The following is a 26,333-nucleotide window of genomic DNA, read 5'->3' on the forward strand; positions in this document are numbered from 1 at the left end:
TGTTGAAGAGTTCATTATGACTTATTTAGGATTCAAACTAACACGTAACTCGCCTCACATCATTCCATATGCAAGTGAGCCTTGAGGGTAAAAAAGTTTTTATCACAAAAAGAGCAAAAACTATGAAAATATTAAATACAAAATCTTTATTCTTTCTTTTCTTCAGTTTCAGCTGCATTAAAGCCAGACTCCACTAATAACATTCATGAAGCTGCAGTAGTGCTGAACAACAGTCAAGTATGTGCAGTAGAAAATCCAGTTATAAAACATTTCTGTTGATATAAAGTTCACTGGATGTTGATTCTCAAACAGCAGCATCTTTACATGTTTGGACCCAAGGGTTAGGGTTGAAAATCAAACATGTGATTATCAGTCAAACTCTGAGGCTCAGCTGCACGTTCGTACTTTATGAAACATGAAGAGGCCAGTAGATTTTTTAAAAAACATCTTCTGACTAAACATTGTTTAGCTTTCAGCGCGCAGCAGCATTAGACAGTGCAAATCTCAATCTTTAACCACAAATTCAACAGTATATGATTGTGTTGTTTGGCCAAGTGCTTTGTCCGAAGAGGTTTTCTAACACGACACACGAGAGACTTCATCACACGGCTGTTTCATGCTCCACATAAGGCGTGTGAGCATCCGGAAGAAAGCTCTCCATCTCTTCCTGTGATCCTCTGTCCTCTTGTCGTAAGGCCGAACCGTTACTTTCTTTGGACTGCGGAGGCTGCGTTTGTTGTGATGAGAGCTGCAAGAATAAGGGACACATTAAATAATTGATTTACACTTTTCACAGCCAGGACGTAAAACACTACAGTTCTACAATGACAAATGATTTCGTTTCACGTCAGCTTAGCCAGAAACAGTGAGCGCGAGTGTGAGTGTGTGTGTGTGTGTGTGTGTGTGTGTGTGTGTGTGTGTGTGTGTGTGTGTGTGTGTGTGTGTGTGTGTGTGTGTGTGTGTGTGTGTGTAAAGTAACTCGGAAGGACAGAATTTCTCAAAACTTGGTAGGGACATAACTTGGGAGGGTATCTCCAGATGATTAATTATTGGAGCTAATCTGACAAAGGTCAAAAGGCCAAAGTCAATATTAATATAGTGCAAAAAAAGAAATCTTCCAGTATATGTCTGTAAAACAATAAAGAAACAATCAAAATCTTATATTGATCAGGAAATTATTCAGCAGCCAACAGAACTACCGACACGACCTGAGGCTGATATAGATGGGAACTTGGGAATTGTTTTTTTCTGAGCGAATTCAAGCTCATTCCGTCATTTCACTCACCGTCTGTCCCAGTGGAGTCACACAGCACAGCTTCTTTTTCAGGTGTTCAGGTAGAAAACACAGCAGTTTCCCCAACAAGGGAAAGACTGTGCCTGGTGTCACGTCCTCCTCTTTCATAGGACCTGAAGAGAAAACATTTTAAAGGTTAAAGACTGAAACGTTCTGAAGAGCAACTGTAAATGTAAAACCTGCCTACCTGTGAGAAAGCTGATGATCAGGCCTATCACAATGACTGTGAAGCAGTTAAACGCACTGTACCACATGTAGGACAGTGAATAAAACCTCTTCAATCCAGAGGGTCGGCTGAAGAACAGAGAGAGATGATTAAGTTGTGATACGACCACAATAAACACTAAAAACACACACACAGTGCAGACTGAGCGATTTATACCTCACATTGCTGCTTATTGCAGTCTGAATGACAGCAGTCATGTTGTCTGACAGCAGGTTGACTCTGCAGTTAGGCGGCGGCGGCCTCGTGCCGGGGCTACGAGTGAAGATGCTCCCGATGCCGACCCAGAAAGCCAAGGACAGACCGGCACCCAGACCTGCCAACGCTCCCTGGAGACAACAGCAAAACCAATGATGATTTCAACAGTCCAGCCAGTGGCTTCCAACATCAGAGTTGTTTCTGTACGATCCCATACAAAAGAGATGCAAGGAAACACCATTTGTGAGCTCAACATAACTACACATGTTTGTGGAGGCTGCTGAGACTCTCCAGAAAATCTCCACTCTGGTTATCTCACCCTCTCAAATGCAGATAAAGGACAGCAGAGCAGTTCAGAGCCACGGCTGTATTGTAAGTTTTCAAGAACCAATTATTTAAGTATTTGGTCTTTTAAATTCATTTTAAGATCAGATTATTGAGTACTGATGATTTATGTCAACATCATTTTGACCAAAGTAAGCACAACAGTATTAAAACTAGATTATACTGTATATTGTCTCATGCCAGATCTCATTGGGATGTGGAACTTACAGTGGAGTTGGCCCAGGGGAAAAACATCCCGAGAGAGAACACACCCAGAATAGGACCCCCGACCATCCCGAAGATTTTTAAAGCCACCTGGAGTTCAAACGTCAAAACAATAAAAACACTTATTAGAATATTCAGACCAAACGTAGTGAGAAGAGTTGGTTATTATTGGTTCATACAACCTGTGAGCTTACCTGTAGAACTGAATCACCCATCAGGTGGGTGAGATAGGCCATGGCCAGACACAGCAGCCCATAGGACATAGCTTATTGAGGAGACAAGTCAAAACATTTGAGTAAAACTTTCATTTATTATGCAGCTATAATACTTTTCAGGTTTTCTCTTTCCTTTAGTGTTTATTTTCTTTTTTTTCTGTGCATGTAAAAGCTCTGCTAAGTTACAAAAAGGCCAAAGTCTGTAGCAAAAGGGTTATTCTCTCCTCCAGAAGACTTTGAAGAAAATGTGTTTGCGTTCCCGGCCTTCATTCCGTAAAGCAGCTACCAACCTGAGTGACATGTGACGTACCCGCCCACCAGCTACCAGCTTCAGAGAGCTCACCTAAGGCTTTGGACAGCAGGATCGCTCTGGCCTCCGTCATGGCTGGAAAATGAGGTTTGATGAGGTCTTCCATCGTCACAGTGGCCAAAGAGTTGAAGGCAGAGGAGATGGTGCTGCAGGGGAAAAACAAAAGATAAGACTCATCATTAGGGGGTTCTTCATCAAATCATCAAAGTATTTTAAAATGCGTATTGGACACCGAGTTGGCAGATTATGAGGAACACCAAGCTAAAACTAATGTCTAATACATCGGTCCTGTAGTAAATTCTCACTTCATGAAGGTTATAATGTTCATTAAAGAGTCTTGATTCCACTGTAAAATCATTGTGGAGGATATATTCTGTATTAGACTGCATTACGTTCAGTAAGTATCAAAGAACTTTCAGTAAGTATCAAATAAAGATATTAAAATGTTTAAATAAGGTAAACAGAACAATAAGTAGTGTAAACGGTGAGGTTCTAATGTAGCTGACAGGAACTATGAGCTCAAAACGTCCCCAGAATAAAGTGCAACGTTTATTCAGGGTGACTTTTACTCAAGTCAAACCTCGTCAGTGATTTCTACAACTCCATCAAGAGTGAACCGAATCGTGAAATATTAAATTTGAGCATTTAATAGCTGCCTGTGCAACTGGGCTCTTTACAGCATCTTTCCTGGTTTTGGTAAAAGGGAGACAACCAAACTTCGATGCTCTTGTGTTGTTTTGAACAGGAGGTTGAGCGTCGTACCTGAGAGCTGCACTGAATAAACAAGCAACAAACAGTCCGGGCAGCCCAGGCAGACCCTGCAGCATGTCCATCACAAAGTATAACACCATCTGCGGGAAATACACCATTACACAAATTACTGGAACCTTCAGTTCGTTTTGCATAGATGTGAGCAACAACAAACTAAATACAACCACTAGAAAATGGTTGTCCTCTTTCCCCAGAACATAGAGGAAACAGCTCGATGGATAACAACGATAAGTTGAGGGAAAAACTGAAACCCACCGCATCCGTGGAGTAAGAGCCCAGTTTGTCGGAGTGATCCTCTCCACAGTAACGTGCAAACATGACCAGGCCCATCACACAGCTGAGAGCCAGAGCCAGCTGCAGGAAGGGAAACACCATGTAGCAGGACCTGCACAGAGAACAGTGGATTTACAGGTATTTACACCTGAATCAAAGTTGTGAATAAAGATTTTGACCAGATGATGAAGCAAGAGTGATCATTTGAGTTATTGGAATTTCCAGTCGCTGCTTAGGACATCGAATATTTGCAACTGCATTATAGTTTCTCAAATAGTCACAGATATATTTCACTCTGAACCAAAACTATCAACCTGCAGGTGGTGCTATAGGAAAAGTCAGGGGGTCACCACAGTCAGTGTAAGGGCACGGTGACACATATGTGAATCTCATCGCTTGCTGAATGTGGGCAGTGCAGGACGTGACAGCAGTGACAGCCAAGTGGGGTCGACCACACAAATGTCGTTGCTATCGGTAAAGGCTGTGACATCATCGGTCAAAGTTCACCAATGTTGAACACAGGAAGCAAATGTTTTATTCGCCCCCCCCCGTACTTATTTACAATGCAACTATATAGGAAAGGGTGACTCATGATGCAGAGGAATAATAAATGTCATGTAGATAGCTGGAAACTTTACATAATCTACCTGTTCTTCCTGATAACTGTTCAAACAAAAGCCAACTGAGTTTTTGACTTTTGACTTTCTTTTTCAGTCTGTTGGCTTTAATGTACGATTTGCTTTAATATCAAAATCTATAGTCTGAATCTACAGAAACGCTGAAAGGCTACAGTCCGTGTACCTGACAGCCTCCTTCTCTGTGCGCGAGCTGAGATATCTTTGCACCTGAGTCTGGTTCACTCCGTACAGGGACAGCATGAGGAAGATCCCGCCGACCCCCAGGGTCCAGAATGTGTGTCTCTCTGTAGGATCAGGGTTCAGGCTGAAAACAAGAGGGACAATACAACACAAAGACACAACTTTAACAATTCAGAAGAAAGCTTTAAATCAAACTGAATTACAGTCACTGTTGTTTAGGATGTCATGAAAGAAAGTGCATGCACAGGTAAATATGATGAATCTGACCCCGGGAACCTTCAGGATTTTAGTCAACCCACAAAGTTCTGTAGCTGACTAAAGTCATTCTTTCATTCTCTTGGGTAAATGTGCAAATCAGTGAAATTAGCTGTTATAGTGTAGCTGTTGTTTCTGGAGGTAGCTACAGCAGCGGAGACCAGCTCAGGATGGGAGAGCCAGCAGCTGGAATTCTTCTGGAGGTGAAGGCTGTTGAGGAATCTTTGACCATCCTCACACATTACTGTATATGCCACTATATATTATATTATATCTGTACAGGAGAATAGTGCCTGTCTAATTCCACAGATACACCCTTCTCTCTCCAAGCAGTACCAAGGTCAGGTTATAGATAAAGGACCAATCAACAGTACATTGTAGTGTCTACGCTTAGAGACTTTCATATCTAACTCAGATGCCCCAGACAGAGAGGCACCAACTTCAACTCTCACCAACTTCAACTCTTTTGTGTATTTCACCAGTGGCAAGATGCAAGGACACAATGTGATTTTGTTATACATACTTTAGGCTTAACTATCCAATAGGATGCGAACACCTACATGTAACAGAGAGAGTGTCAGCAATTCTAGCCATTCATGGATGTGCTGTTAGAATGGGTGACACAAGTAGAGGGAGATATACTGGGATGCTGTGGGAGACATCTTCAGAATTGGGGGGTGACAATTGCTCATGTGGCTCTGTTAGCGTTTGTATATTGTTCCACCTTCTGGTCTCCTTGATGCATCAAGTCTACATCAGCTGCTGCCCGAGTTCTCCTTTCACCAGCTTCCAGAGAACTTCCATAACAAAGGCTAATATAGTTTTTGCTGCCCCACTCAGTTGAGGTGTAAAGGTTTAGTGGCAAAACATCCATGAACCTTGAAGCTCCTGATTGATGATGACTTACTCGAGACCAGAGATGCGGTTTCCCTCCCAGACTTTCCTCCAAACTTCCGACACTCCTCCAGTCTTCTGCACCCCGACCATGATGACAGCCAGCTGCCCCGCAAACATCACAACCGTCTGAAAGACGTCTGTCCAGATGACGGCCTTCAAGCCACCCTGTAAGGAAAACACAGGACACATGACTCTGATACATGCAAACATTAAAACACTAAATACTGTATTTACACTTTATATTAATACATAACATCTTTTAATTGAAGACTTTTCTCTACAAATGATTCATAAACCCAGTTTTGTAGGGTTACCACCTTTCTGGGATGAAAATAATTTTATCGGATTTTGAACGGTGATTTATTTATAACAGAAGAGTGAATGATTCATAGTGAATGAGACCTGAATGAGCATAAATCGAGAACATTCAAATGTCAGAGCATCTGGCTGTGTGGTAATAACTCACCATCGTTGTGTACAATGTGCACACGAGCCCAGTGGCCAGCACTGTTCCCCACAATTCAAACCCAGTAACTGAGAGAAAACACAGACACAGTCACACATGAAATCTTTTCCATTCAGATTTCATGAGTCAGAGAAAAATATATTTTTCTTACCTGCATTTAGTGCAAAGGCAGGAGTATACACACAGACTCCCATATAGATAACCTGCAGCCAAGTAAATCAAATATAGAAATTATAGACTTAAATCGACTTTACAAAAGGTATATAAATGAAGATTCTGAAACCAATAGATAGATGCATCAATCTACCCGATTATATCCGAGCAATAACAATATGTTAAAAAGAAATATGCTTATTTGCTTTGCTCTGTCTAAAGGTAACTGCTCCTGCTGCACACAGTTAAACCACAACATGTCACGTTTACACTTGTATAGTTTCTTTATAGCAGAAACAAACAAGTTATAACAACAAGTTAATTACTGAGACATGAGAGTGATAACAAACTTCTCTTTTTGGGGAAAAATGTCCAACAGTTCCTTTTACCTCAGACTTGACTGATTCACAGTAAATGCAGTTTCTTTATCAATGACATAGTTCTGAGTTTTTGCCATCGGTTATATTAATTGAAAGCTTGTTGCCAACACACACACTGAACTGAGTTACTGGGACCGAACTCACCATCTGACAGATGAAGGTCAAAGTTCCACAGATACGCACTGCTTTACTGAAGCGCATTTCAAGATACTGTGGAAACAAAATGTCAAGTCATTCAGAAAACACATCTGGAACAAACCAATACAACTGGAAAAATTAAAGTTTAAACCTGGTAAGTGCTGAAGAGCCGCAGTCTGTAGAACACTGGAATGTAAACTTGAGCTGGAATGAGAAGACCCAGAATGTAGGCACAGCCGATGAACCAGTACTGAGTCCCGTGGGTGTAGATCTCCGCCGGCACGCCGATGATCGCCACAGCGGACTGGAACGAGGCGATGAGCGACAGGGAAACAGGAAGACAGTGCATGTTCCTGTCTGCCATCAGGAACTCCTGTGTGGTGCGCTGACGGCCACCGGACAGAGCGTAGTACAGGCCGATGCCCATGGAGGCGGCGAGCAAGACGGCAAACACCACATAGTCTACCACCGTGAAGTGCTTGTGGTCGGAGGGGTCCATTGTGATCGTCTCCTGGCTGCAGCTGGAGACAGTTTCTTCCTCCCGCAGTCGCAGAGTCAGACGGATAAGAAGCGTCTTCGTCCACACCCATCAGGAGGGTCCAGCCCTGGAGAAAGACACGACGCTGATTAAACAGATCTGACCAATTGAAAATCATTGCTATTTGCAGCCCGAATCCTTTTCGAAAGAATAGCAGCAAAATGGAAATATATTTTACAATCATAGAAGGGTTTAAAATCAACATAAAATATTTGAACGGAAGCTGGAACTGTTGAATTTGATCATTTTTATTGGAAGATTCCTCAAAACAATAAATTGATTATTATAACTTCTGATTCATTTTTTGTTGATTCTCGATTAATCAACTGATCACTGCTGCTTTAGTTGACTAAAGAATCAAACCCTCACACGCTGGATTCCCCTGAGCTGGTTTTTTCACATTTTTTCATTCCCAGACGGAAGATTACTTCACCGTTAACTAAACTGACCTGTTTGCGTCAGTTGTTACATGAGACGACCTTCTGTCTGTGAAATGGGAAAAATCAAGGTCAGACAACCCTGTGTCAACACCACCCCAACTATCCTGATCCAAAAATACTGAGCGTTGCTTTGGAAATGTTGAAGGTTGAAGGTCAAGTATCCAGTTACTCCTCCTCCCGCTGCGGTCGTGTGTACGGAACCCAAAAGAAAAACAGCAGCAACCGATCTCCGTGGATTTTACAGGTCAACAAAGGCCGTGGACAAATGTTTTTAAGTTTGTTTCCCCCCCCAGATTACGTAGTTACACTTATTTGGCTTTTCTCATATTAAAAATCAACTCTTCTTGGGAATTTTACCCACCTTTGATTGTTCTGGATTTTTGCCTTGTTGCTTTTGCTCAGTTATTTGCATTTGTAAAATCTGATCCCCAAACTATGTCCCAGAGAAAGTGAATTGACCACAATCAAAATAGAGAAACATTTGATAAGCAAGACAAGGCTGGAATAATAATCACTTATCAAATGAGTTGCTGATTGACTGATGTGTCAATAGACTAATCAGATAAAACCCAGCGATAAACAAACCACTAATTACAGTAAGGTCACAATACACTGTAATTAAGTACTAAAGAAATTAATAACACATGAATATTAACAGCTGCAATACTGCAACTGAACAAGAGGAAACTTAATCAACATAACATCATGTTGGAGAAATGAGTTTGGTGAATTTTAAAACAGGACAGACTCACCTTTACATGTCAGCACGGCTGTGGCCAGACTGTGGCGCCATGCTGTTTACTGGGGTGTGTTCAAGAGAGTAACGTTACTTCAAAACTCCTCGATTGAACATTTCCAACAGTAAAAACAGGATCAGGAGATAAAACACTGGCTGAACTTTGTACTTAAAGAACCCTGATGTGTTCTGGGTCATAAGTTGTGTTCGTGAAGTCTGAAATAAACCCACCGCCTCATCGCAGCTCACGACTACACGTGATCAAGCTGTTTTGAATCTACTTCCGGGACGAGGTTAAACATGTAGGCGGGTTAGTCAGTGCTGCATTCACGTGCTCCTCGGACAGTTTATTTTGTGGGGAAATTGTTCCTTTTCAATGGTTGGGTCCGAAATCACCCACTTCACTTTATTGGCTATACAACTCACCATATAGTGGACTATATAAATATACCTTAGCAATTTTGGACACAGCCAATGTGTGCATGTGCTTTTTACGGCATAATTTAGAAACAACATGAGAGAAATTTGTTCTTTATTTATAAAAAAAAAGAAAGAAAGAATAAAGTTACAAAGCGCTTCACAAGTCAAAATACATAGAAACTAACATAATGCAACAAGATATCAAACGGATGTGAGCCATTTCAGGCAATGATGTCCTGGCCTTCTTGCTGAATTCTATATGCAATACTTGACTCACGCCTTTTGGCTCAAACTTTCAAACGTTTACTTTCTGAGCTCACGAAGCTAACAACTCGTACTCGTTGAAATCAGTTTGTGTGTACGTACAGAGATGTGAGGGGGGCGTTGACGTGAATTTTCCCAGTCAGAAAGTAGTTTGTCCGATTATTTCGACAACACGTGAACGCAACAGCAATGACGTTTCAGGAGCCGCCAAACTAGAAAAACACACAACTTGCAGCGAGTGTTTAGACAAAGTTAAACACAACAGTAAACAGAACGTTTAAACACAACATAACGGAGACGACTACACAAACATGGAGGGAGCATCTACTAAAGGTAACTGAGACCGCGGAGAGCTACACAGACTGTGAGGGAGTTTGTTGTGGCTGCAGCAGCTAATGCTAACAACCGTGTGTTTGAATGGGAGAGACTGAGTCTGTGTGTGTGTGTGTGACCCGCAGGAGGAGTTCTGAGTCTCCTGAGTCTCCTGGAGGTTCAGGCGAGGAGCCGCAGACATGTCCCCCCGCAGAGGAGCCGCGTGAAGGAGCTGAGGGCTGAGGCCGAAGCGCTGAGGGTCCGGAGAGAGCAGCTGAAGACTGAGATACAGACACATCAGGTGATTCATACAGCTACAGACACATCAGGTGATTCATACAGCTACAGACACATCAGGTGATTCATACAGCTACAGACACATCAGGTGATTCATAGAGCTACAGACACATCAGGTGATTCATACAACAGACACATCAGGTGATTCATAGAGATACAGACACATCAGGTGATTCATAGAGGTACAGACACATCAGGTGATTCATAGAGATACAGACACATCAGGTGATTCATAGAGGTACAGACACATCAGGTGATTCATAGAGGTACAGACACATCAGGTGATTGATAGAGGTACAGACACATCAGGTGATTGATAGAGGTACAGACACATCAGGTGATTGATAGAGGTACAGACTCATCAGGTGATTGATGAAGATACAGACACATCAGGTGATTCATAGAGGTACAGACACATCAGGTGATTCATAGAGGTACAGACACATCAGGTGATTGATAGAGGTACAGACTCATCAGGTGATTGATGAAGATACAGACACATCAGGTGATTCATAGAGGTACAGACACATCAGGTGATTCATAGAGGTACAGACACATCAGGTGATTGATAGAGGTACAGACTCATCAGGTGATTGATGAAGATACAGACACATCAGGTGATTCATAGAGGTACAGACACATGATATCTATTGAGGAAAATCTTGTGCAGATCCCAATCAAAAATGTAAGTGTGCTAAGGGGACTGTTGTGATTTGTGAGAACTCTGCACTTCACTGAATACTGCACTGCATGCTGATGACTTGTTGTCCTGTGACAGAGTCTTCAGGGACTGAGGACGTCTTTGGACAAACAGAGCACACATGAGGAGGAGGAGGAGGAAATGGATGAAGACTCTGAGAACTCACAGCTACTGAAGCTGATGGCCAGACACACACAAGTGAAAGATCTTCTGCTCGCTCATCACCTCATCGGTACCGACTATCACCTGTGTCCTTGTGTATAAAACATCAAGATTCTTTATTTGTGTGTCTTTACATTCTCCTCACCCTTTGCTGATGTCACCAGGCGGGTACGACATCGTCAAGACGCGCCACGGCAAAGGAGTGTGCGTGTCTGTGGCGACGGCCTACGAGGGCGTCTGCCTGGAGACCTACAACCTGGAGATGGACCTGAAGCCAACGCTGAGGATCTGTCGCCACAACGTCCCCCCGTTCATTCCCCTGAGCGGCCTCGCCGAGCAGAGCGACATGCAGACGGACATACGGGCTTTTCTGGACACACTCAGCCAACATCTCAATGCCTTCGCTGGGCGCAAGCAGCAGCTGAAGCTTGTCAAGGTGCCAGGTTGAGTTCTAATACGCCCGAGACAGGTTTGAGCACCTGCCTCTAGATGCCTACATGATATCAAAAAAAAATCTGGCCTCTAGTGGTGAAAACAAAGGAATCGCATCATTAATATGGTTTAAATAGGCTTCCTATAAATACATACTTTAACATATTTTTTTTTTTTATAAGGTTAATTGAGATTATAATGCACAGAGGCTAAAGGTTGATATACAACTGCTGAATTGTGCTTTATCATCAAAACAAAAACATAACTATAACTCAAAGCAGGTTCTTTTACAACTTGACCCTGACTGACTGCGTCCTCCACCCGTTTGCAGGAGCAGCACAAGACCATCGAAGTGATGGAGAGCAACGCCTTGTGTTCGATACTGGTGCTGATGTTCACTGTGCCGAAGACGAAGGCCGCCATCCTCTGCACGCTGGACTACAGCGACCACACTGCATGTCTTCCCGCAAGAGTCCAGTTTGAATGCGATGGTAAGTTTGCGAACTTGTTATTGAAATCGTGTGGCTGCACCCAATATGATCCAGGATTGAACTTGCGCACACACAGCTGAGCACTGTTTCACATTCACCCTGCGTTTCTGTAATTTATCAACAAGAACCTATTCTCTCTTATTCTTTATCATATCACATTAGATTTGAGATAAGAAGTCAGATATTCACTTTGAGACTTCGTCAGTAGCTATTTCCATAATTTATCAAGTTATCAAAATAACAAATATTTTTGAGGATATTCTCTGTGGGACCAGCTTGAAGAAATCACCTCTGGCCGTTTTATGGCTGACACGATGATTATTTTCATTATTTCTTAATCTTCGGATTACTTTCTTTAAAAGAACAAAAAGTGAAAAATAATCCCACAGTGAACTATTTGATGAATTTATCTTGTTCCACCAACAGCACAAAACGTATATGTAATGAGTTCACAGCTCCTGTTTGTGTCGTGACGCAGGGTTTATGATCCCAGTTTATTGAGATGATGCTGTACTTTGATGTCAGGAAGGTAAAGGTCTTTATATTTGCTTATGATGTTTTATCTGTGCTGATGGTGAATATTCAATTATTCAATTCAACAGAGGATTAAACGAAACTTTTCACCGTCAAGTTTCACTTCCAGCCACCTGACTTTCAACAGACTAAACAAATAATAACTATATCAGAGGGGAAAACATCATTCTCCTCGCAGCCCTGTTACACATCAGCATTCAGGACAGTAAAAGGATGAATTAAATTAATAGATTAAAGCAGATTGGTTTGTATAATAGGTTTGTTTATGGTATTAAACTAAGAAATGTCGTAATAGAAAGTATTAAACCTAAAATATTCAAATATATACCTTCCCAGCAAACATGTACATACCAGGATCTGTACCCATATTCCTTTGTTATATGTATATTTATTTTTTATTTTTCAGTCAAGGAGATTCTTGAGTCTTCAGAGTGGAGGAAAAACTGCGGCCTGCTCATGGAGACTCCGCTGCACAAAGCTTTGATGACCATGAAGAAGATGGGGAATATTATTTAATCACAAGTTATGAAGCACAGACATCTACAGATAGTAGATGATACATTTGTGCTGATGACTTTCAGGTTCCTCTATGGAGGTTCCAGTATTTCTACACTGCTTTTGTCTTTCAGACTTTCTATAAACGCCGCCACCCTCTTGTGTAACGTTTCCCTCTGAAGCTGGTGCGCCCTCTCCAGTTCCTCTCGGGCTTTCCGCTGTTGCCTGGCCAGTTCTTTTTCTGATATCGAGTCGATGGTTGCAATATTTTTCATCTGCATGAGCGACACGTTGCTCTGGACGTAGCCTCTGTGTTTCACTGGACGCGTGGGTTTGGTCGACGGCGGCGGCAGCGGCGCCGATATCGACCGACTCTGCTTCACCTCCTCAGATCCATCACGGTGATGCTGGGATTTGCTGGAGCACAGTCTCCTGCCATCGGACGTGTGAACGCCTCTCACGTGTGTCTCTGTGTCCCTGTGCTCTCCGATTTCCTTCATGGCGATGCTGACTGTGGCTTTGGGTTCGCACACTTTCACCATCACCACTCGTCTCTGCTCTTTTATCAGCGAGTCCCGTCTCTGCTGCAGCATTTTACAGGTGTAGCGGTACTGTTTGTCCAGCATGCTCAGTTTCTGCTGAAGATCTCTCTCCTCCTTTTGGTTCAACACTCTCAGCTCTCTCTGCAGAACCGCTCGCCTGTGGACTGGATCCATTTTTATAAGACCTGGATGGAGAAATACATGTTTTTAGGCCATTTTCCTATGAATTTGTCATGTTACTCTTTATAATAAAATCCAATGTCGTTACCTGATGTGCGTGCACCATTCCCCCCGAGTGCTGCTAGACATTCTGCTGCTATGGCTGTGTGAGTGTTTGTAATATAATAGCCCCATTGTATCTGAAATTAGGTGAATGGGATTGTTGGTTAATTGCAGTGAGGTTGGATTTCAGGAGGCCTCCACAGCCACAGAGCTTCTTGCAGGCTCCACAAAAAAATACCGATGTCACATGATCGGTCAATGTTTGAGATCCACAAGTTATACTTTAGGTTTCAGGGATACAATTACGTTGAGAATACAAAGGCTACATCTACACTATTTCAGTTATAGATAAAATATAGTATAATAGAAAACCACTACAGACTAAGTGTGAGTTTCTTTAACGATAATATAATCAGGATTTAGAGACACTGAGATCATGAGTTATAAAAAAGAAACTCAAAGGAAAACTGCCTCTTCCCCTCATTATATTCTCATGGCAAAACTTTATGTTTTCCCTCCACCAGAGCTGGAATAAGGATTTGAGAAATTAAACTGCCTCAATTTTATGAAGTGGTAAACTATTTAAGTTGTTTTTAAGCCACAATCTTGTGGTTCCAGGTATAATTGGCTCAGTCTTTCCCTCATCTTGTTTGACAGTAAACCTAAATATTATTAAAACTTATTTTCAGACCAAACAATAAGTTGATTAATAAAGAAAATATTCAATCATTTAAAAATGCATTGCAGTTGCAGCTCTATTATCTTCTCCATCAAAGATATAACTTTACATTACTATATTTCTCCATTCGCTTTACTTTTCCTGGACTTGTTTTGCCTGTATATATTCAAATTGGTCCTAAACTTACATAAATCCTCACTGATCCTGTTGGTGAAGATAAATATGATTATTGATTCTTGTGTATTATTCCTTTAACATGGCTCGTCACAGTCACGCAGCCTGGAGCCTCCTCCTCTTCCTCCTCACAGTTTGGTGGTGAGGAGGAGGAGGAGGAGGAGGACGATCATGGCGCAACAAAACAAAACTTCCCACAATCTCAGTTTCTTTTCTTCAAGTTGATGAAGCTTTAAACGTCTTTTGTCCGGTGAGTTCATTTTTCGATGCTTGAACATAATGTACAGATACAGATACACTGTGAACTCTGCGCTGGTGCACCCTCTGCTTCTCGTGTCAACTTTAATACAACTTCATTCATCTGTTGCAGGTTTAAACACTTCAAAGTCACTAATATACGTAATTAGCGGATCCGTTCACATTTCAGCGCATGCGCGTTGCGTAACTGGTGATTGTGTAACTGATCCTCAGTCAAATAGAGTGCAGAACTCTGAACTGTTCTTTCTCTTCTTCTTTCTTCTTCTGCTAAATAGTTTTGTTTTTCGTGTCCTCGGTTCATAAATCATCTGTTCAAGTTGTCACATGTTTTTAAAAGGCTGGTTCACCCAAATTACTGTAACAGCAACTGTAACAGATTCTCTGATTTAAATGTAGATTTTTCTGTCCAGAGTCTTGAGTGAAAATGGATATTTTTAAATTTAAAACAATGCAATGATTCCTAAAATGTTATCAAACAAATGTGATTGAGGTTTGATATTTGACAGTTTAACCAAAAACTTTATTATGAATAACAATAATAAATAAGAATTAAACCAATATATAGAATGAAATATGAACAAAAACATGAACATTAACACATTGTCTCTTCTGTAAAATAAAACAGTTTATACATAAACACCGATATGTCTGAGAAAGGCTCATATCAACCGATTATTATTCTTAGTATTATTCTTAGCATTATTATTATTATTAACATATTTACACCTAATTATTGCTGTAATTATCCACTCATGTCAAACTGTGTGCTCGGCTGGACACTGGAGTAAAGTCAAATAGATTTGTTTATTCTGAGCATCATGTAAACACAGTGCTTTTGTTTTATGTTAGACGGCACTAAAGCATGTTTGCATTTTGATATAATACTTTAATGTGATCTATAATTAATTTGGAGGATGACATTTGCAGTTTCTGTAAGAGCCGTCTGCTCGGGTATGGTCGTCATTGCCACTGAGGTTGACTTCCCTTTGGTTCTGTTTTCACAGTTGCCTCTGCTGGAACTGTCAGATGCATCACATCCTGCACCCTGGAAGATTTTTATTGGGAAACGTCCACCGGACAGTGAGTGTTTGAATTCCAAATGAAAAGCTTTCATGAAGCTGCCCCAGGTTAACTTAGACACAACATTTATAGGGTTGCAACACTGATATTTAAATTGTTAAACCCAACTTAATTCCTTCACTAGTCCTGGAGAAAGTGTTGCACGAGTTTTGCCAAGATGATGCAGGCGGTGTGTGTGGACGTCCCCGGAGGACCAGAGAATCTGCTGCTGCGGTCTGTCCCCAGACCTCGACCGAAAGATGGAGAGGTCCTGATTAAAGTTCATGCTACTGCTCTGAACAGGGCAGATTTACTGCAGGTACACTGGTTATTTTATTACCTGTGGACAGAATTCCGATGTATTGCAGCCAAATAATAAAGTGAAATACATCCGGACTCTTTATTTTCCACAGAGGCGAGGACTGTACCCACCTCCCCCAGGTGAGAGCGACATCATCGGCCTGGAGGTGGCTGGGACCGTGGACACGCTGGGCCCTGGGGTGAAAAGAGGTTGGAGGGCAGAGGACAGGGTCATGGCCCTGCTCTGTGGAGGAGGATACGCAGAATATGTTGCTGTGCCTGAGGAGCTCCTCATGCCCGTTCCCCCGACTCTCACCCTGAGCCAGGCTGCTGCCATCCCAGAGGCCTGGCTCACCGCTTTCCAGCTGCTGGCGCTCGTAGGTATATCAGCAACTACAAACAAGAAAACACAACCAGCAACAACAAATAATAGATGTGTTGGACATAAACTGGCATATTTAATGAAGAATTAATAAACGGATTTTGATTTGATAATCGCTACATAAACAGTAAAAATAATCGTATAGGTGTTTATGACTGATCATTTAAGTCGCAACTTGATGTTTATAAAAAAAGTAAAAGAAACAAGGAATAAAAACTTTTAATACATCCATTAATGTATTTTGTGTCGTCAACAAAAACACATAAAAACAATTATTTTAAATTAATTCCTTCATCAGCACATTCTCTCTCTGTCTTCTCTGCTGCAGCTCAGGTTAAGGAGGGTGAGGTGGTGCTGGCTCATGCTGGAGGCAGCGGCGTGGGAACGGCTGCCGTTCAGCTGGTCCGTCTGTTCGATGCCGTGCCCATCGTCACGGCCGGGAGCACAGAGAAGCTGAAGATGGCCGAGAAACTGGGAGCCGCAGCCGGGTTCAACTACAAAGAGGAGGACTTCTCACAGGGAGTTCAGGACTTCACAGGAGGTGAACTGTGGAATCATTTCTATGATGATTTTGCACTTTTGATTTATCCAATATGATGAAAGTCTGTAGAATTTTTCTGTACACTTTCTACTTCTTCACAATCATAATAGAGACTGTGGTTCATAATTACTATTTCTTATTGTCATTTGTTGATGGAAATATTAAATAAACTACTGTTCTTGTCACCAGAACTATGTATGAACAAGGACGTGCAAATTATGAAAGAGATGAAGCTCTTGTTATTCCGTATATCTCTAAATATTTCTTATTGTCAACAAATCCCCAAAAAACACTAAAACCAACACTGGGATTCTATTGGGACGTATAGAGACCTAGTTTATTCAAAAGGCTAAATGATTTCCTGAAACAGCTGGGCAGTGTAGGTTTTCTCAAAATGGTGTTCAAGATGAAATAGTGAATTTGTTTTGGACTATTTTCAGCTGTGGATTAATACACAATCGGAGGCCAAGTAAGGATGATGTTCGTTTGTTAGTTCCACTAAAAATAAACTACATCTGAATGAAGGAACATATGTTGCTCATTGTTTTCATTGTGGGTTCTGGTCTTTCATGGGATTTGTTGACAAGAAGAAAACTACAGAATATCACCAGACATAGTAAAATAACTTCATTGTAATTTCACAGGCAGGGGAGCCGACGTCATACTCGACTGCATTGGCGGATGTAACTGGGAGCAAAACGTGAGCTGCTTGGCCACGGATGGTCGCTGGGTGCTGTACGGCACCATGGGCGGCAAAGCGGTGGAGGGAGATTTCCTGGGCAAGCTGCTCGCCAAGCGAGGACACTTGCTCAGCAGCCTCCTCCGCTCCCGCAGCCTTCAGGTGAGAGTTCCAACGAAGCAACAACAAGCTGACAGAGATGAAATGAAAGTCTGACAGGTTTCAATTGTTCCTTTTTGTGCACTCTCGTGTCTTGTTTTTCCAAATGAGGCAATTTATATAGAGTAAATAAAGATGGACGATGTGTCTCCCCTTCAAATAAAGCCAAAATATCTCGAACACGAAAGCTGCCATCTTTACCATTTGGAGCAGAAGTGAATGGAGGATGAAGCTGCGGTATCAAGTTCCTGGCTTTATACGTGCTCGACCAATCATCTCAGCTGTCAGTCAAGACATTTCACCCCATGTTGACAGCAAATATCTAACTAAAACCAAACGTACTGGATAAATATGCATTTGAACATTTATCAGTTTGAGAAGAACTACATAAAATGACAGAAACCACCTTTGAGTAAAAATGTATTAAACGTGTTCTTTGACTTTTTAGTTGGAAGAGGGTTCTTTATGACCTATATAGCAGCCAGCCACCAGGGGGGGATCACTTTTGTTGAGCCATCATGTCGTCCATCTATATATGTCTATTTCTATGCTTTTAAACACATCTCTTGTATTTATTCACACACGTCTGTGACTAAGACTGACTTTTTCTCTCCTCAGTACAAAGCGGACCTGGTCCAAGCCTTTTCTACTCGAGTGGTACCGCACTTCTCAGACCAGGCCTGTTCTTTGAGGCCAGTGATTGACAGCACATTCAACCTGGAGGACATCGCAGCGGCCCACAGGCACATGGAGGCCAATAAGAACATGGGCAAGATCATCATCAATGTGATTCCACAGAAACAGGAAACTCAGATGCAGTGATATTGACAGAAATGCCGTTGCTCTGATATGCAATTTTTGATTTTTGATCAAATCTTACAACTTGTTGAAAGAAAACGATTTTCTTACAAATATTATTGTGATTTTATATATGTTTAAATATACAGCATCCAAAAATAAAATATTTGACATTCCTACAGTGCAGTTTTTCTGTGATTATAATGATAACAAGTTGACAATTACCCATCTTTAAATATTGATCAGTATTGTGTTCATACTGGAGATAGAGAGGCCTCCTGACAGTGAAAAAGTTTTATGTGCCCAGATAGAATTGCAAAGTTTTGCACAAGTAATTTAAACTGCACTATAAATGTTCACCACTAGATGCCACTAAATCATACTTTTTACAATACATTTCTTCAGCTGATGAATTTTACTACATTCACAAACTTGATTTGGTTTTTTAAATGTTTAACAATTTGTATATATATATATAAATTTTTACATGCACATAAAAAGGTAATATACAACTGCAGGCTTTGAAATGATGTGTGAACATCATTGCACAAGCTTGAAATATTAACAGTACTTATTTGAAGCCTCAAATACCTGATTTATGGATTGAAACAGGAGAGATGCCTTCGGAATTCATGGACTGAGATACTTGATAAAAACAAAAATCCTTTCACAAGCACAAAATACTATTGATTCCCATTTGATGCCACGCACTTCAGTTTACACTCCACTTTTTCCATCTCTTAATTTCACTTCAACAGCGTCTTCATACATTCAAGGCGGAAACATAAATTATCTTCAGCTTTTGCAGTAGGCAGCAATCCTACCACAATTTTAGTTTGTAATTACTAACACCTTTAGGTTTAAAAGTCACAAAAGCGAGTACAAAAAGAAACAATGCAGTCAATTTAAAAACAGGCAACAACTTTTATTTTCAACAGACATAAAATCTTATAAAAGCACAGTAAATAACCTACCAAAGCGTCTTTTATAATCATCATCACAAAGCCACAAGCTTTCAATAAAATACTGTAGTTATTACTCTCTAAACTAGTATTGCAGGAGTCTGTTACTGTGTGAAGTTAACGAGTCGTATCCGTCTCGACATTAAACTGTCGCGTTGTGTTTCTCACACATTAACCTGATGAACTGCAGCTTCTGATCATCAATGATCTCAGGCGTCTGAAACACAGTGAAACCCGGAGCTCACACACAGCCAGGGTTACATATGACGTGTTTGGTTTGTAATTATTCTGCATTTTCTACCGACTAACTCTAACTTTTGGATTTTTGTGTAACTTTATAACAAGAAATTGACACGTGAATAACTGCTTTATTGGATGAATAATCAACTTGGACTATTGGCACATGCTTAAGCCAAAGGAAAACACCACTGTTACCCTGTCAGACATCCGGCAGCGACAAAATCTCAGTGCAATATTCTTAAAACTCTTCCGTCTTCAGACACCTCAAGACTGAAGTTTGCATTTTTCCTCTTAACTAAAGCTTCTCAGCTAACAAACTCGATAGATGATCACTGGTTTTCAGTAGTTGGTAAAAAATTGAAGTACAGGAACTTCAGTGATGGTACCAGTTCACAGACGAAGGTTCATGAGGCACTGAGCTTTGTCATTAAACTGCCAGTGTAGTTACTGGGATTGTGGGGAACAAAAAAATAAAAGGAAACAATGGCACCAAACAGTCCAATCTCTTGTGGGTCGTACTGGTTGAGTGGCTGAGAAAAAGGCATGTGGGAATAGAGGGTAGACATGGTTAAATATTGAGTATATGTTGTGTTCAGTAGCACCGGGAGAAAGAGTTTGTGTTCGTCAGCGTCAGAGGGTCTGAACGATGACAGGATACAGTAGGGACATGTGTTCTGCGCCTCGGATCGGCAGCTTGTGTGTCGTGTAGTGATGGATGACCTCGGGGATGGTGGAGAAGGGAGGGCTGTTCTCACCTAGCACATAACGCCCGTCTCCAGACTTAGTGAACTTCATGTGCATGAAGCCTTTGCAGCTCCTGGGAAATAAGGAAAGAGGAACAGGGGAGGTGAGTCTTTACCTATCGTCTCCATCAACGGATACTGTATGTAAATACACTAAATCTGTGTTGACGAGCTTCACTGGATTTTAAAGTAAAGGTTCAGTGTGTAAGATTTAGGTGAAAGGGATGAATATAAAATAATCCTAGTGATGTTTTCACTCGTGTGTAATCATCTAAATTGTACAAATTGTTGTCTCCTTTTCCTGTATATTTAAATACTTTATATTCACATCTGGAGCGGGTCCTCTCTACAGAGGCCGCCATGTTTTTTTTACAGAAGCCCAGACTGGACAAACTAAACAGCTTTTGAGTTTTTATGACAACTGAAGACTACCACAGGTTCTCTTTCATGTTTGGAAGGGGAGGGTGAGGTGAGGGGTATTCAGCTGCAACATGCAACTTCACCACTAGATGTCACTAAGTTCTACACACTGAACCTTTAACAGGTGAAAAGCCCTTTGTGAATCAGAGGTGGTGGGGCTTCAGGGTTCTATAGTGTTTTTCTAGGCAGCCGGTTTTCACTTGCCAGTAATGAGTGGGGAGTGGGTGGGGTCGACACACAGATAAAGTGTGTAGATGGGAAAAGGTTGATAAATTAAAAGATGACTCGAAGTTGAAATCTGAGAGTATTCTGAAACAAATCCCAAATGAGGCAAAAACTGGTTCAGATAATTTTGGAAACAGCGCAATGCAGTTAACTAGATTAGAAATCCCCTTTAAGAGATTGCAGTGATATTTCAAATTAACACAGTATGAGACCTATTTTTAGATCAAGTGCAGCTCACAGCTGAAGAAATGCTGCATCTCAAGTAGTTTACCACCATTCAGTACACTACCAGCATCTGGGCACTGGGACTCAAAATGGTCAAAACATTCAGCGTGACCACCAACTTGTTTTAATTGGTAAAATGAAAGAGGGGACACACTCATTTTCTAGTCAAATTAGCAAAGCATTCAATATATTTTACCAGGCGAAAATAGCATTTAAATGTTGCAATCACCATTTCCAGTGAGCGCACAATGAGAAGGCACCACCCTGTCACACAAATTCACACACTGCTCCGGTAACTGCGCTGGAGGAGTGTAATAACACAAGTATCAAATTTAAGACAAAGCAACAGATACAACTGCCACGGAGTCAAGTCCAGATGTGAATGTGTTGAAAGCGAGTGTAAACAACGGAGTCAATAGGAGCGTCTACCTGAGTGAGAGCGAGTAGTCGTTGCGGCAGGTCTGGCTGTTCCTCACCAGGTAGGAGCTCTCTTTGCACAGAGTCAGCAGCGTCTCTGCCTCCGAACGGCTCAGGGCTCCATGGTACCATCTGCAGGGAGGAAACAGAACTTAGTTATAATGTCGGTTCTTCTTTTAAGTCTAAAGTTACCCTGGGAAGTTTTCCTGTAAACACTGTGTAACTGTTCAATGGATATTTTTCCTTGCAAGTGAGACATTGCAGAGTTGCTGCGTGTCTGGGCACATAACTGCCTCCTGTAGTTCATTACCTGCAGTTTGTTAAAACTATGTTAAACCAAATATATTGATAATTGATCGATCATTTCATCTTTCTAAGTCCAAATGCCAAAATCCATTACATCCAGCTTCTAAAATGTGTTTCTGGTTTTCCCAGCCTCCTGACGAATAATAATAAACTGAAAATATTCAGGTTTGACGGGTGGTCGGAAAAACAAAAAAAAAAAAGACCTTGAAAAGTGGGAAAAGCGATTTTAAAAACTACATTCCAACATCTTATTGAACAAACAGTTAATCAACAGAGTAATTCGTAGAATCATCAATTAAATTGAATTCCTAGTCACAGTCCTACATGGTCAATTGTATTTTCCTGCAGCACAGCCAGTGAAGGCAGCTGAACTTTGTGAGGCACAGCCTAGTTCCAGACCTCTGAATCACCGTTCACATTTTTTATTTGTTCAGCATTTCAAAACAAGTCTGATGTTGTGGCCGTTGAATGCTCGTTTCTTCCCGATTAGAGAAAACAAATGACAGACTGTGAGCAGATGATGCTTGAAATTGCTCCATAGCCAAAACGGTATGTAAATAACATACGAGTGATAGCATGACAGGGGCCTTTTATGCAAAACCACAAAGAGTCATTGTAATAAAACAAATGTGAGCCGCCAGACACATAAATATACAACTGGAAAAATAATAAACTTAACTACTGACTTCATACTCTCCAAGGAGAATACACTATACAGACAATATCAACGATTTATTGTGGACCCTCACATGTCCAGATGTAAAAAAAAAAACCTCTATGAAATCCTATCTGTCCCAATGGAGTTGTTGAACATGTCGACTTACACTTGTCTCTCCAGATGCAGAAACGGATCCACTCTCTCTCCCAGGAGTGGAGGGGTGTCACCAGCCAAACGGAGTGTAGATGCCTCCGATGTGGTAGAGGTGGTCCCCGTCTTCGTGAGCCTGGTCTGTTCTGTCTGAGCTCGTGATCGCTCCCTTTCTGCCCCTTCAAACTGAACTGTGGCCAGAAAGAAAGATGCAGCTGGTTAGTTTGAGACGCATTAGGAACAGGGACATACACACCAAGAATGAAAATGTACCTGCTAGAGCTTTGGAGATGTTGTCCTTCTTCCATTCCCAGGGCTGGTCATATTCATCAGCTGGCCTCTCATCGTCCTGTGGGAGCCTGCTCTCTCTGCTGTCTATCAGGCCCAGTCCGCCCTCAACCTTCGGAGTTTGCTGTTGTGCTGGTGGAGCGGCGCGGTGGTGGTGACGGGTCCTCTCCTCGTATGGGTTATCATACAGCTGACCAGGATCTCCACTTCCAGATCGGTTCGTCATTCCGCCGTGCTGCAGTTCTTCAAAGAAAACATACAGATCAAATTACTTCCTGTAAAATGTTACGGTAACAACATACTACTGTTTGTCCCTTTGTATAAATGGTGCATTTTAACATAGAAGTTAAGGTTAAGAGCTTGTGATGAACCTGAGATGATCCGCTGGGCCTCGAATGGCTCCATGTAGCTGCAGCAGTCTGTGGGTGCAGGTTTGGGCTCCCAGGTTGGTCTCACTCTTGGGTCTGGACGGGCATCAAATGGGTCAGAGTAGTCTGTGTCACTGTCCGAAGCTGCTGGGGCAGAGGGAACCACCTTGGGAGAGAGAGAGAGAAACAATAAGCATTTAACAAGAAAATGGGGGGGGAGAGCTGGAAATGTGAGAAATATAGTTGTAGAGCAGAGAATTTTTCCCAGCAAGGAAAATGAATCAGAAGACAAAGAGAACACCTACTGGTTCTTCTTGAACGGTCACAGGACTCAAGGGGATTTTACAGCGACCAAACTCCTGAGAGTCCACTTTAATGAGTCTGTGTTTAGGAGACACCACTTTCACCTGTAATGTAACATGTAGAAACAAAACACTTTCAATAATAATCCAAACAAATGCTGAAAAATCTGGAACATGAGCAGTTGCAGTGATAAATATGAGCTCAGTATTTATCATCCAAAAAGTTAATGTATCCATCTGTACATCAATGGAAGCAGGCCATACCTCCACACCATTAGGCAGCACTGAACCAAACGCAGGGAAAGAGGGAAGGCTCATTGTGGCACTGCAGGAGCTGAAACTGCCATTCTGCTGCTCCTTATCCGAGTGCTGGTATGGGTCCTCGAAATCGAGTTCTTTCTGAGCTCGGTAAGCCCTCAAGATCTCACTCTCGGTGTAATCTGGCCTCGGGGGCTGTGGAGGGTCACGCCTGCTGCCAAAGTTGAGGTAGTCCTTCAGCCACTTTGCCATGGATCTGGGGATGACATTCAAATCAATTTATTTATGGCCTATAAACACATCTGTACAGCGAGCAACATTAAAATACAGATCATACATTTCAATAAGATTAGCTAAACCTTTATTGATCCTCCGTAGAGGAAATTAACAATCCAAACAGCAGCATGAGGAAGTGGCAGCGCAAGGGGGAAATGTAGAAAGAATAAAAAATAGAATACGACAGAAGTAGAAATATTGATATTTATACAAAACTGTTTTTCTACATGTGAACATTGAACCTTTAAGGGTCAGGGAATTTTAAAAGTATAGGAAAATAGGAATGGAATAAAAACTAATACATGAAGTGTAAAAACAAGAAAATGATGTGCAGTGTGAGAATATGTACAGTGAATGGTTTGTACATGAACCATTGTATTGCACAGACAGAATATTAATATATATATTTTTTTTGTTGTTGTATTTAATACACATAAATAACACTGATGAGATAAGCCCTGTCATGGCGATAGAATAACATGAAGCCAGTCATTTTAAAGAATGAACATGTGAGTTATTAGTCTCCGGTTAGTTTAGGGGCCTGATGGCACAACAGTGGCCGGGAGTTGGAGTCAGTTTGGGGCTTTTGTTTGCATGTGTTAGCCCTAGTTAGCCCACGATGGTTGACACACACATTGACCTAAAAAGATAAATCAACAGGTCCAGAGAAAAGACGTCCACGTTTAACACGATTACAGCTTTGACCCTGAGGTAAAGCGGACAGTGTGGTTTTAGATCAATTCCGCAAATCACAGCAAGCGTTAACAACCGCTAGTTAGCATCTCGGGTAAATCGGGGGATTCAATCAATTAGTTAGTTAATCAAACCAGTTGATTGAAGCGTTTACTTCTGATTTATATATGACAAAATTAACATGTCAGACTAGAGTCAAGTTGTGTTGCACGTGTGAAAATAAAACATGGTTTAAATCCGCAGAGTCGATGAAAGCCATATGTGTGAATGTGCCAGAGCTAAGTGAAGCTAAGTGAGGCTAACGTCGAGGCGTCCCGAGCTCACCCTCTTTCTCTGCATTGACGGTTCCCGGGTCCGGTTGTTGTGTTTTCTCCTGGTTTCTACCTTCCGGTGTTTATCACACCGGGAAGACAAAACATGGTTGTCCGTGAAATCGGTCCCGCTGTGGGTCAGGTCGGGCAGCTAACGTTAGCCGGGCACCGGGAGCAGAGCAAGCGGACCGCGGGGCAGAGTCACACCGTCCCCGACACAACAGTCTCCGGCTGCCTTAAAGGGGAGTGGAGGGGGTTTCGGATGGGTCGACACTAAATATGGGGCCACATGGGATCCTTCCTGATCCACACATGTAAACCTGGTGTAAACCTGATGTAAACCCTTTGTCTGTAACATGTAGTTTCAGTTATGTGGACCATATCAATCTTATTATTTCATTTCTCCAGTTTATAATGGAGTCAAAGCTCTGCAAGCCAATTTCGGCCAGTGAAAGAAAACGAGGATGGGTGCTGCTGAATAAAAATCAATATTATCAGATGGTAAACCAGAATTGTGATAAATTAAATGCAGATTCTTAGATATACAATTTGAATTATCATAATAATTAGACGGGAAGCCATGACTATGAGATGGTAAATCAAGATGTAGAGAGGACCCGCTCCTGATGTAAATATAGAGTATTTTAATATAAAGGTCCATTCTAGGGTAAAGAAAACAAGTAGTACAACTTAGATGAAACACACTCATGAATACATCACCAGGATTATTATATATTCAATTTCTGGCAATTTCAGTCGTTATTTTGATGTGTGAAGTTTTCTTTTTGAGAAACTTTCTCATGATGATTTACAGGATTTGTTTTAATGAAGAGGACAATCTCTCCCAATTCGAATTTCCAATTGTGCTTTCACTTATACTGGGGCTGAGGAAAAAGGGTTAAAATAGTTATATACTCCTTTTTAGTGCAAAAGTTAG

The 26,333-nt window shown here is 41.5% G+C and overlaps 4 protein-coding genes across 4 annotated transcripts; 2 read left to right on the plus strand and 2 right to left on the minus strand.

Moving 5' to 3' along the window:
- Positions 1-131: 131 nt before the first annotated feature.
- On the minus strand, positions 132-8,940 carry LOC118116951 (sodium-dependent multivitamin transporter). The gene is made up of 16 exons (XM_047341638.1): positions 8,671-8,940; positions 7,092-7,545; positions 6,947-7,012; positions 6,421-6,472; positions 6,270-6,337; positions 5,814-5,968; positions 4,635-4,775; positions 3,816-3,945; positions 3,552-3,640; positions 2,823-2,935; positions 2,459-2,529; positions 2,268-2,354; positions 1,677-1,846; positions 1,482-1,588; positions 1,286-1,407; positions 132-748 (listed from the first exon to the last, which is right to left on the minus strand). Exons 2-16 carry the CDS (start codon positions 7,437-7,439, stop codon positions 602-604), a joined length of 1,866 nt encoding a protein of 621 aa, XP_047197594.1. The 5' UTR covers positions 7,440-7,545; positions 8,671-8,940; the 3' UTR covers positions 132-601.
- A 555-nt stretch (positions 8,941-9,495) lies between these two features.
- On the plus strand, positions 9,496-13,575 carry cenpo (centromere protein O). Its single transcript, XM_035168276.2, has 6 exons — positions 9,496-9,671; positions 9,797-9,951; positions 10,726-10,879; positions 10,974-11,245; positions 11,573-11,732; positions 12,673-13,575. The coding sequence occupies exons 1-6, from the start codon at positions 9,650-9,652 to the stop codon at positions 12,780-12,782; spliced, it is 873 nt and encodes a 290-aa protein (XP_035024167.1). The 5' UTR covers positions 9,496-9,649; the 3' UTR covers positions 12,783-13,575.
- An 898-nt stretch (positions 13,576-14,473) lies between these two features.
- tp53i3 (tumor protein p53 inducible protein 3) lies at positions 14,474-18,730 on the plus strand. The gene is made up of 7 exons (XM_035168275.2): positions 14,474-14,628; positions 15,641-15,716; positions 15,841-16,014; positions 16,109-16,376; positions 16,706-16,918; positions 17,563-17,759; positions 18,375-18,730. The coding sequence occupies exons 2-7, from the start codon at positions 15,663-15,665 to the stop codon at positions 18,576-18,578; spliced, it is 1,110 nt and encodes a 369-aa protein (XP_035024166.1). The 5' UTR covers positions 14,474-14,628; positions 15,641-15,662; the 3' UTR covers positions 18,579-18,730.
- A 728-nt stretch (positions 18,731-19,458) lies between these two features.
- On the minus strand, positions 19,459-25,641 carry LOC118116530 (SH2 domain-containing adapter protein F-like). The gene is made up of 8 exons (XM_035168273.2): positions 25,410-25,641; positions 24,123-24,372; positions 23,862-23,963; positions 23,560-23,722; positions 23,174-23,431; positions 22,917-23,091; positions 21,799-21,918; positions 19,459-20,573 (listed from the first exon to the last, which is right to left on the minus strand). Exons 2-8 carry the CDS (start codon positions 24,366-24,368, stop codon positions 20,387-20,389), a joined length of 1,251 nt encoding a protein of 416 aa, XP_035024164.1. The 5' UTR covers positions 24,369-24,372; positions 25,410-25,641; the 3' UTR covers positions 19,459-20,386.
- Positions 25,642-26,333: the final 692 nt, after the last annotated feature.

This window comes from Hippoglossus stenolepis, chromosome 10, assembly GCF_022539355.2.
Source record: "Hippoglossus stenolepis isolate QCI-W04-F060 chromosome 10, HSTE1.2, whole genome shotgun sequence".
Classification (NCBI taxonomy): Eukaryota; Metazoa; Chordata; class Actinopteri; order Pleuronectiformes; family Pleuronectidae; genus Hippoglossus; species Hippoglossus stenolepis.